The sequence below is a fragment of the Bubalus kerabau genome, chromosome 5, assembly GCF_029407905.1.
Source record: "Bubalus kerabau isolate K-KA32 ecotype Philippines breed swamp buffalo chromosome 5, PCC_UOA_SB_1v2, whole genome shotgun sequence".
Lineage (NCBI taxonomy): Eukaryota > Metazoa > Chordata > Mammalia > Artiodactyla > Bovidae > Bubalus > Bubalus kerabau.
This window is the reverse complement of record NC_073628.1, coordinates 19,459,666-19,472,244: the sequence shown is the minus strand read 5'-3', so window position 1 is coordinate 19,472,244 and position 12,579 is coordinate 19,459,666. Positions and strand designations below refer to the sequence as shown.

Below are 12,579 nucleotides of genomic sequence, written 5' to 3'. Positions count from 1 at the left end.
AACACTAGGCATCATCACAGAGTTAAAATACTGTTACTGCTGCTACTAAAGGTGATCAGATCCACTTATAAAAGGAAATTTTAAATTACCATTTTTAGAACAACAACAGTTTCTATTAATACACTCAGTGAGCTGCTTGCCATGTACCAGGCATTGGGCTGAGCAATTGACGTATCTTATTTCATTATATAGGAATGCTCTAAGATGTCTACAATTACTGAGTTATTCTTAGTACATGTAAAATTGAATGACAGCTACATTTCTTTCGAAAGGCGGTTCAATATATAACATTCCCACTGAGCAGCTGACTTTGTTCACCCTAAAAGACAAACTAGTGAGTTTACACAAACTTTTACAACATCCTAAGTATAAAAATAGCAAGAATAGTTTTTAATAATATACTTAAAAGAAGTTGTAGTCTTCATTCAAAATAAGTGATGATCTCTGTGATAAACCAGTTAGGCACTTTAGAACAGTGTTGCTAATGTACACAATATTGCTTCACGAATTTTTGTGTTATATTCATGACTAATTTTTCCAGTCAAGAATGTCCTCTTCACAAAACCATATTTGCTAACAGACACGGTATCTTTCAAGATTAAGGATTCTTTGTGTATAGAGCTAAAAATTTAGTTGAGAACTGTTTGAATTCTGTAGAGTAAAAATGTACACTTTTTTCCTCTTAAATTGAATAACTTGCCAGCATTTTCTTTTGATCTCTCATCAGTCAGTATTAACAGAAGAAACTTAAATCCCCTCTTTTTGCATCTGATATCAAGAAATGTTCATTTCACTTTTCATCTGATCTTTACCTCAGTCTATGAACAATGAGAAAAAAGTATCACTGGGTATTGTTTTTAGGTGCAAAAAAAAAAGACAAAAGACAAGAGGACCTGGCTTTCAAGAAGCTCACAGAGACAAACACAGGAGAACAACTTTGACTGAATGAAATAAGTGACCTCTCAGAGATAAGCCTTGAGAATAGCTCAGAATGACATTCAGTGCATGCTCTGGGCAGGGGTTAGTGGGGCAGAGCGAGGGGTAGGGAAGAAGTGGGGTATGTATTTCTTGGAGTAGAAGGAAGAAAATCAAGGAGACTTCCTAGAAAAAATGGGGGACATTTAAGCTGAATTTTTAAGAATGAGTATAGTCATTAAAATAAAAATAGATGGCATGCCAGGCTGAAAGATAATAATGGGCAGAAACACCTGGTACTTTTTGTTAAGTAAATGACTGATCCAAAGATGAGGCTAGAAAGGCAGCACAGACTGAACTAACACAGAGCATCTTTGGTCACTTACCTCTAAGGTCAATTCATCTGGGGCCCGAGCAGTGTACCTCTTGATAACATGGGCAGCACCAACAGCAGGAGTGTTAATAGAGGATTCTTCATGAACTAGAAGGTGATTTCCCTTGTTATCAATCTAGAACAAAGAAAATGTACTATGAGATGGTTAAAGACATGGGACTTGCAAGTTTCTTGGTGTATCTATATAACTCAACTTGATTTAGCAAAACCAAAGAATCTTAAAAAAAAACACTACTTACTATATACCATTGTACATATTATTGTACATGTATTGTACATATCATATCATTGTATTGTACATATATTATATATATAATTGAATCTTCACAACTTTAAAAGATACTTATCATCATTATCAATACCTAACAATGAAGATGCTAAAGCTAAAAGAGGTTATGTAAATTACAGAAGATTAAATAATTTGTCCCAGATTACACAGCCAATAATGAAAAAACAAGATCTCAATGCAAGTTGTACTGGCTGTAAGTTCTATTCTTTCTACTTTTCATCATCTTCCCAATTTTCACTTAGAGAATAAAGTAACTCTACTTATGCAAATTAAAGAAAAAAAATCTAACATACTGACTGGATACTCTATCACTCAAGACATTCTTAAATCAGGTCCTTTAAAAGGATTTAATTGTCTCTTGTTTCTAAATGACTAAAAACTATTTTCATTACTAAGTCAATTAAATATATATATATATACACACACCTTGCTAAATGTATAAACATGAATATATTGAATACCAAAACAACAGGTGTCATTCTGATTCATAAAATAATATTAAAACTAGCTTCCTGGATTATCAAAAAAGGTTTGAGATAAAAATATTTAATGTACCATATCTATCTTCCAGAAGACATGAATAAGCCCCACTTATTCAATTCCTGAAACTCAGTAGCTATGAAAATTCACATGGGATTTCTTTCATAGGTAATTAACTCTAATAAAGAGTGAACTAGATTAATACCTCCATCCAAGTAAGGGCAGGTCCACAGTTGATCTTGTTCCCAGCAATAGCTGAAAGGCGGGACAGGTAAGCCATAAGCATCTGAGTGACCGACTAAAGAAAAAGAGAAGATTCAGTGGTAACAGTTTCTCACTGTTAAAGAAACTGGTGTGAACTGGTTGCTTCTGGGAGAAAAAAATCTGCAGATTTTCAGGCGTTTTCATAGTCGCAGAGGTTCTTCACAGAAACTTCACAGCTCCAGGAACTGACACGAAGGGCACTTACATAATTCCCTATCTGTTGCAGGACTTTCACTTCGGCCCCTCATCATCAGGGGTCATACAGCTTCTAATTTGGTTGCCTTTTCTTTCTATTTGTGTACTGAAAATGTAAAATGATAGCACAGACATAATTACTTTCCTTGCCAGCTTCTCCCCACTACTCTGAAACTTTCTCCAAGGCCTGCTGCAGTCTTCGCCCCCCAGCCATGGCAGGACAGTTCATGCGTGATCCTTCACCTCAAGTCAGCTGATGGTCCAGGCATGGGACCCAACAGGAGCCTAACAGGAGTTGCTGCAGGAATCAGGAACTCCTAATTTCAGCTCCATTTGGCTGCTATTTTACAAAGAGACAAGAACCCGGTACCTGTTGGGAGCGGTCATGTTCTGAGACAGTCTGAGAAAGAAAAACCAACAGACAGACAGAGAAGGGAAATGGAGGCAGAGAGACATCCAGATTTTCTATCATACGACAGAATCTGTTGTTTCAGGACATTCCTGAGGCTTTGCCACAGTGGCAGTTCTTGCATGACTGGAGCCTCTACTTTGCCTCTACTATGTAATTGCCCAGGAATTAATTACAGATTTGGAAGGGTTTTCCCCTCCGGACTTGCACTGTTCTCAAGCATCCACTGTGGCTGCTAAGCAGTCTAATGCCAATACATTCTGTGTTCCTTTGAGAAAAATCTCCTTTTTGCTCTCTGGAGGCTTTTTGGATTTCCTCTCTGCTTTTGGCATTTTGAAATTTTACAATGTTTCTAGATGTTATTATATTTAACACTTAATGGACTGATTTAATCTGAAAACAGGCTCTTTTTTAATTTAGGGAAACATGTTTTTGGAGAAGGAAATGGCAACCCACTCCACTATTATTGCCTGGAGAATCCCATGGACAGAGGAGCCTGGCAGGCTACAGTCCACGAGGTGGCAAGAGTCAAACACGACTTAGCAACTAAACCAGCTACTTCCATCCACTCTCTCTTCCTATAATAACTCCTATAAAGCAGCAGGAACTTGTGGGAACTTCTGGATCTATTCTCTGGGACTCTTGACTGTTCTCTCACAACTTTTTATCCCCTTGGGGCTGTGTTCTTACAGAGTTTGCCCTTCCCGCTCACTAATTCTCTCTTCATCTAAATCCATGTTGCATGTCGTCCAGCTATTAATGTTTGTTATTATTAAAATTAACTTAAATGACCATATGTTCATTTCTAAGATCTCTGATTATTTTATTTTTATAAACTCTATTCTTATTCCATGAATGTGACTGCCTGCTTTCTCTAAGGATGGTAATCACGCTTCTGAAAGCCCTCTGTTTGCTCTTCTGTTACTTCATTTATTCAGTTTTTACTGAATAAAAACTGAAGATTTGTAGTTTACCTGTCCCTCTGCATCTTCCTGCAGAAGTTGCTCAAACTGTATTTTCTTACCCCCATAAATCTTATCCCATCCACTCTTTAAGATTCCTCACAATTTTGGACTCCCTGATGGTTATTTTCATTTTCTAATGTTATAAAAGAATCTCCTTCCTCTTAAATTAAAAAAAAACAAAACAAAACCGCTCTATACTTTTACTAGAAAATTTTGACAGGCATGGAAATAAGTGCATGGACACAGCCTGCCATCATAAACTGAATAAACAGCATCGTTTGAATATGCATATCTTTGATTACTAGTGAGGTCAACATTTTTCCATATTTTTGCTTCTATAGTTTATATTCTCTTTGAAAAATGATCTGCTCATATATATCACCTACTTGTATATTAAGATATGAGTTTCTTTTTATAAAATTATACAACAAACCTATTTTAAATATCCTAAAATATCACTAATTTTTCTATTTTAAGAAATAAATAATCCCATGAATCTTCCTAAGTGCTCAAAATAAGCTTTTACTTAGTATACTAGCAAAAATTTTCTGCTGATTTACATAATAGTGGTTACTTCTGCAAAGTACTGAATGCTCACCTCTGGACTGTCCTTCAGAGCATCAGAACGGGGAAGCTCTGAGAGCTGGGAGAATCGTCGGTCATAAATACACAGATGAAGATGTTTATCAAGTACCCGAAAATCTTCATAACTTCTTTTAACAATCCAACTTTTGCCCTACGAGTAAGAAAAAAAAGACTACTATAATTTGTCTCCATTGGGAGTGGTCATGTATCAGGCTTTATTCCATAATGATAGGTTATTCATGAGATTTTATATTTACTAATTAATTTGACAGTAAACAGTTAAACTCCAAAACCCTCTAGCGAGTTATACATTAAAGCATTAATAATGGAAAATGAGCTAGAACTGTCCACTAAACCTCTTCTTACGACTGGTCAAGCCTACTGGTTCTCCATGGGAATAATAACTGGCAGAGGGAAGATAGCATGTAATCTTAAACCCACAGAAAGAACCATTAAATGATTCTGTGTGGAAGACTACTACCAAAAATTAAAGTAAAATAAAATTGGGTTACTGATCAGTTACCATGAACATTTTCTGTGACTGACACTAGAAGCACTGACAATCAACACTATTAAAATCTCATCTAGAGGCATTCGGTGTGTTTATTGTATCTAGAACCCCCTGTATCTCCCCACTTTTCGGTCTTTCTTCCTTTCCTTGCCTAAGCTCTGAAGCTCATTAGATATGAAAATTTAGTCATAGAACATATTTATCACATACTGTCTTCTAATTTTCTCTCGAATCCATCACTTCATAGTCTGAGCTTTAGTGAGGACGCACATCACTTCTGACTCCCTGCCTCTGATCTCCTCCTCCACTACCCTACCCTAATATGAACTACAGAGCTTGAAAGGTCACACTGACAGAAGGCCTTCAAAAGCCCCCGTGGGCAGTAGTGATGAATTGGTCTCCACTACACACCATTTGGTTTGACAATTTAATTTTTATGTGGAGGCTTTAGTCTCATAAGAATTTGGAGAAACTGGGAAAAAAAGCAACCGTCTCAGAAATGAAGAAAAATCTCTAATGTAGCTCCTTTCCATTTGCCTCCACCAGATGGGGCAGAAGCAGAAGGTACCACTTCACGGGAGAGAGGCTGAATTCTAAACACAGGTACTGCCCATAACTAACAGGATAAATACGCCTAATCCTACTTTGGACTGCAATTCTCCATTACACAGAGAGCAATACCATGCCCATCTTTCAGAGGGGGTTGTTAGAATGAAATAAGAGAACAGATGTGGCAGAAAATTTAAAGAACAGTCCCTGGGTCCCAATTCTAAGAAATGCTAGTTCAGTAACTCTGGAATGGGATCCAGTTAATCTGATGATCAGGCTGATATGGGAACCACTGATCAATCAAATCCAAACATACTTGCACATATGAGGACTTGCATCATCTGGGCTTGTCTAAATCTGCAGTGTGATCCCACTCACTACTCCTTCATGCTCTTTCTTTGCTTCCAGTTATGCTCAATTACTTGCATTTCTTCCATTTGTAAAATGCTCCTTTTCTTGCCTACATGATTTTTAAGTGCTGTTCTACTATGCAAAGTTTTTCTTTTACTCTTTGCTCAAGTAAGCTCCTTTGTTTTCTCACTTCTACAGCTGCCATCTACCCAAAGCATTTCTGAGTCATAACAGTGGGTTAAATACTTGTTCCTTCAGGAAGGCAAAAATAAAAATAAATAAAAATGAACAATACGGCAGAGAAAAAGAAAAACAACCTATTGCATAGTTACAAATATTTTTTCTTTCACACATGTATTTCAAAAATTATGCAACCCTTCAAATATCAGAAAATTATCAAAATTATTTTAACATATGTATATTTCTATCAAAGAGATTAAACAGATGGTGACTTTTTATTTCAAAGCTCTGGATTTTTTAAAATTGAAATATAGTTGGATTTATAGTATTGTGTTAGTTTCAGTTGTACAGCAAAGTGATTCAGTTATACTATATATATTATTTTTTAGACTATTTTCCATTATAGATTATTACAAAATAATAGATCTTTTACCTCCTAGGTTAAATTTATTCCTAGGTATTTTATTATTTTTGATGCAATTGTGGAATTGCTTTCTTAATTTCTCTTTCTAGTAGTCTGTTATTATAGTTCATAGAAATGGAACTGATTTTTGGTGAGAAGTTTGAAGCTTTCCAACTAAGATTAGGAACAAGGCAAGGATATCCTCTCTCATCACTGCTTTTAAAAACTGTATGAAATTCCTAGTTAATGCAACAAGACAAGGAAAGGAAGTAAAAGATACACAGATTGGGAAGGAAGAAATAAAACTGCCTTTATAGACACATGACATGATCGTCTAGGTAGAAAACACAAAGCAACAACAAAAAACTTCTAGAACTAGTAACTGATTATAGTAAAATAGCATGATACAAGGTTAATAAACAAAAATCAACTGCTTTCCTATATACCAGGCAATAAACAGGTGGAGTCTGAAATTAAAAACACAGTACCATTTATATAAGCACCCCCAAAATGAAATACTTAGGTATAAATCTAACAAAATATATAGAAGATCTACATGAGGAAAACTACAAAACTCTGGTGAAAGAAGTCAAAGGACTAAATGTGGAGAGATGTACCATGTTCGTGAACAGAAGACTCACTATTGCCAAGATGTTAATTCTTCCCAACTTGATCTATAGATTCATAATGCTTCCCTAGACAAAATCCCCACAAGTTATTTTTCCATATATTGACCAACTAATTCTAAAGTGTATATAGAGTGGCAAAAGACTCAGAATAGCTAACACAATATTGAAGAAGAATAAAGTTGGAGGACTAATGTATGGAGGACTTCAAGACTTACCATAAAGTTACAATAATCAAAACAATATGGTACTGGCAAAGGAATAGACATACACATAAACGAAACAGAACAGAAAGCCCAGACACGGACTCACTTAAATACAGTCAACTGATGTTTATAAAAAAGCAAAGGCAATACAATGGATAAAAGACAATCTTGTATTGTTTTAAATTTTCAACAAGTGATGCTGGAACAACTGAACATCCACACACACAAAAATAAATCTAGACATGGACAAAAACTAATTCAAAAAGACCTTAATAAGATACAAAACATTGAAACTCTTAGAATAGAGCATAGGAGCAAATATAGACAACCTTGAGTTTGGTGATGCCTTTCTTTAGATATAAGAGCAAATGTAAAATCCATGAAAAAAAAAAAAAGAATTGATAAGCTTGACTTCACTGAAATTCAAATTTTCTGCCCTGTCAAGAGAATGAAAAGAAAAGCCACAGACGTGGGAGAATTACTGGCAAAAAACATACTATTGATAAGGGATTGTTAAGCAAAATATGCAAAGAACTCTTAAAAATCAACAATAAGAAAACAAAAAACTGATTTAAAAATGGACACCTTACCAGAAAGATATACAGATGGCAAATAAACATATGAAAAGACACTCCACATCATATGTCATCAGGGCAAGGCAAATATAAACAAGAAGATATCACTACATACCTAATAGAGTAGCAAAAATCCAGAATACTGATAACACCAAATGATGTTATATAAATTCCTATTACATAACAGGAATTTCCTTTCTTGCTGGTAGGAATTCAAAATGGTATGGCTTCTTTCATAGACTTATCACTTTCTTACAAAATTACTCATACTCTGTTTTACCAAAGGATCCAGCAATTGCACTCTGTGGTGTTTACACAAATGAGTTGAAAAGTTATGTCCACACACAAACCTACACACAAAGGTTTACAGCAGCTTTATTAAAAATTGCCAAAGCCTGGATGCAACCAACACATCCATTAGCTGGTGAACTGATAAATAAATTTTGGTACATCCAGACAATGGACTATGACTCAGCACTAAAACGAGGTAAGACATGGAACTTTGTCAAAGTCTCCTGCATGGCAGACAGACTGTTTACCATTGAGCCACCTGGGAAGCCCAAAAAAAGTTACAAAATTAAGCTCTTAAATACAAAAATAAAATAATGATAATTCTGTGCTATGAAGAAATAAGCAAGAATCTACCATCCTGAAAAGGCAATATATTATATGATTCCAACCATAGGACACCATAAAAAATACAAAATTATGGAGACAATTAAAAAAAAAATTGGTGGTTGCCAGGGGCTAGGGAGCAGTGAGAGATGAATAGGTAGAGCACAGAGAATTCAAAGGCTAGTGAAACTATTCTGCACACTGTAATGGTGGATACATGTTTTAAGTTTATCCAAACCCAGAGAATGAACAACACCATGAGTGAACCCCTATGACAATGGTGTGTCCGTGGAGGCTCATCTGTTGAAACAATGTACCACATTAGTGGGAGGATGTCCACAGTGGAGAAGGAGGTGCATGTATGAGGACAAGGGATACATGGGTACCTTGTATTTTCCACTCAATTTTGCTATGAACCTAAAATTAGTCTAAAAAAAATCAAGTTTATTAAATTTATAAAAAGTAATCATGTTCTCTTCTCTCTAGAGAGTCTTGCTCAAAGAAATAAATACCAACAAGCAACCACATAAAGGCAAGAGCCTTCAGAGACTCAAAAGGTAAAGACTGGGGACTGGATTTCAAAATTGCTTTCCTCATACATCAATAAACTGATTTCTTTGAACTTTTAAAAAACTGTTCCTGTGCAAGCAAAATGTCTGCTCTTTAATACAGACTTACATGCAGGAAATTAAAAGCTTAAAACATAATTTTCAAATCCTCTCAAGTTGCTTTAAAGTCACTGAGTAAAATTCTAAAATCAGTAAAATACCTATCTTTTTAGTGGATATGAAAGAAGAACTTTAAATTTTATATGTAAAAAAACAACCTTAATCATGCAATTTCCAAATAGGCTGAATAAAGTAAATGATCAGAATATTTTAGAAATTCAATTATTTATAAAGAACAAAACAAAAAAATTCATTATTCATGTCTAAATTTTAATTTGCAGCTAATTTCTAACCTGAATAATATATCAGTAAGTATTGCTCTCCAAGGATAACAAAAATCAACAATTCTTAACAAAGATAATAAAGAAGAACGAGAAAAAAGAAAAATCCCAGTGTATATAAGATCAAATTCCTAAGACAAAATTTTTCTTTCTCTCATTCATTCACCAGATATTTACTGAACATCTACATAGTACCAAGCCCTGGAGTAAGTATTAAATGCAACAGAGAAAGGACCAGCAAACCTCTGACTTCTTAGAATGTACTTCAAATGAGAAGAAAAAAATCCTAGTTTTAAGTTAATAAATTGTTATGTTGTTTAGTTGCTAAGTCATGTCCAACTCTTTGCTATCTCATGAACTATAGTCCTTCAGGCTCCTCTGTCCACAGGATTTTCCAGGCAAGAATACTGGAGCGGGTAGCCATTTCCTTTACCAGGGGATCTTCCCAACCCAGCAATCCAACCTGCATCTCCTGCTTGGCAGACAGATTCTTTACCATTGAGCCACCTGGGTAGCCCTTAAGTTAATAAATACAAAAATAAAATAATGATAATTCTGTGCTATGAAGAAATAAGCAAGAACCTACTCCAGTCAAGGTGGGGAGGGAAAGCCCCTCTGTGGAGCTGGCATCTAAACGGCCTCCTGAGAACTGCGCGGGCACCAGACACAGCACGTGCATTGTGAATGGACTTACGGGCTGGCCAAAGGTAATGCCTTGTTGAGGAAAAAACTCAGGGTCTTAACTGACTGAAAACTAGTGAGCCAAAGCAGAGGAGTGAGAAGACTGTCCCACGATGTAGAGAGCAGGCAAGCTCTAGATCCTGCAGGGCCCTCACAGGCCTTGGTGAGTAGTTTGGGTTTAGTTTTAAATTCAGTGGAAATCTATGGCAGAGTTTTAACCAAGAGAGTAACATGCTTAAATTTGCATTTTACCTCGTTCTGGCAGTTGCTATCACAATGGCCCAACAAGGTACAGCAGCTTGACTATAGCTTGGTAATAACAGAGGCGCAATGAGTTGTTGCTGTACAGTCACTAAGTCATGTCTGACCCTTTGTGACTCTGTGAACTGTAGCTCGCCAGGCTTCCCTGTCCTTCATTATCTCCTGGAGTTTGCTAAACTCATGTCCATTGAGTCAGTGATGTCATCCAACCATCTCATCCTCTGTCGTCCCCTTCTCTTGCCCTCAGTCTTTCCCAGCATCAGGATTTTTCCCAAAGAGTTGGCTCTTTGCATCAGGTGGCCAAAGTATTAGAGCTTCAGCTTCAGCATCAGTCCTTCCAATGAATACTCAGGGTTAATTTCATTTAGGATTGATTGGTTTGATCTCCTTGCTATCCAAGAGACTCTCAAGAGTCTTCTCCAGCACCACAGTTCAATTCTTCAGGCTCAGCCTTCTTTAAGGTCCAACTCTCACATTTGTATATGACTAATGGAAAAGTCATATCTTTAACTATAAAGACCTTTAAACAAAATCTATAATATATATTTGCAGTTCTTTCTGAGAAGAACAGTCTTCACCCATGTCCTGTGAAGACCCTTAATCATGGGAAAGTTTATCATGCAACAGAATTAATACTATGAATTAATTGTATGCATGATGAAGTTCAGTGACAACAAAGACCCGATTTAAATCTCAGCTTGACCTTATCCTTAACAGGGGACTTTACACAAGTTACTTGACACCTACGAGTGACTGTTTATTCTTCTATACAAAGGGAATGGGCTTCCCTGGTGGCTCAGATGGTAAAGAATCCACCTGTAATGCGGGAAACCTGGGTTTGATCCCTGAGTTGGGAAGATCCCCTGGAGGAGGACATGACAACCCACTCCAGTATTCTTGCCTAGAGAATTCCTGTGGACAGAAGCCTGGCAGGCTACAGTCCATGGGGTTGCAAAGAGTTGGAAACGACTGAGCGACCAAGCACACAATGGGAATAGTAACACCTAAATTTCATAGAAAAGTTTTCATACTTAAATAAGAAGTTTGCCATCTGCTTATACACTGTGTCCATATACAGGTGCTCTTCAAACATTAATAATCAACTCCATCCCCTTAGTAACAGCATATGCTAAATGGACCAAGTGGAAGAGATACTTAATACTGAGGAATGCATTGCTGATGGTGGAATTTCAAGCATCAGAGTACAGGAGATATTTTGAGGCAGAAAAGCATTCCCCTACAAGCAACTGTTTGTTCCATCAACTGGGACATTAAAAAAGGCTTCATGGTACTGTAAATATTTACAAAACACTTCAGGAAAAATGACTTATTATACATTGATGAATTCTGGTTAAAATACAAAGGTAGTTCATAAAATCCAACTTCAATAAGAACCATTCATTTCAACTACTCTAAAGCTTACTATGGGACAATAAAATATTAAGAAACATTTTTTCTTAAACTAGTAAAACTATACTTAAAGGGGGAAAGATCAGACAGAATTTTCATTAGGGAAAATATCAGAATAAATTTTTACAATCGCTAGGTTTAAATGAGTCATTTCAAAGTTAACACTTAAAAACTGATATCTGCTTATTTGCTAATGAATAAAATAATAGAATACAGAACACTTTTAAGATTCCCTACCACTGACATTACACTTATAAATGCTTTATTCTATGTAATGGGGCTTAATGTAATTAGTGTCAAGGTTTATCTAATTTTGTTATTTTTCTAATTATTGAAGTTTCAACAGTTGAGACATTAAAGGTTTTTCCGTATCTACCTTGACCTGTTCTTGAAAATCTTAGGATTTTTATTAATTTTCATTGATTTCAAACTAAATACATGATATTTCCTGAAAAGCAGGGAATACATAGAGGAAAAATTAGTATGCTTTGCAGAAAAGAAAGTGTTACCACTCAGAACAATATCATGATACAGATTGGGAAGAGTGTTTCTTCATCCACACTACCTCATCTGTTTGTTCCATATAACACCTTTCCCCCCGAGTCTGTTTCCTTGGAGAAAAGAATTAAAAGATGAAGGAAGGAACACATACGGCACATGGCTATACTGGTCAAGACAACTTACTCTAAATAACCATCAGTAGGAGAGGGAGAGATATGAGTACTCAGACAGGGCATTATGTAGATCTGTCTCCAAGGCATTTGAG

General features: G+C 36.0%; 1 protein-coding gene across 5 annotated transcripts in view; it reads right to left on the bottom strand.

Annotated features, from left to right (window-relative positions):
- The window catches only part of ARHGAP32 (Rho GTPase activating protein 32), a 207,784-nt gene that overhangs the window by 71,772 nt on the left and 123,433 nt on the right, over positions 1 to 12,579 (bottom strand). For all 5 annotated transcript variants that reach the window (XM_055581190.1, XM_055581192.1, XM_055581191.1 and 2 more), the window contains 3 exons: positions 4,510 to 4,647; positions 2,284 to 2,376; positions 1,302 to 1,424 (listed from right to left, as the gene is read on the bottom strand). In XM_055581190.1, the coding sequence (XP_055437165.1) occupies positions 1,302 to 1,424; positions 2,284 to 2,376; positions 4,510 to 4,647 (354 nt within the window). The remainder of the gene's footprint in view (positions 1 to 1,301; positions 1,425 to 2,283; positions 2,377 to 4,509; positions 4,648 to 12,579) is intronic.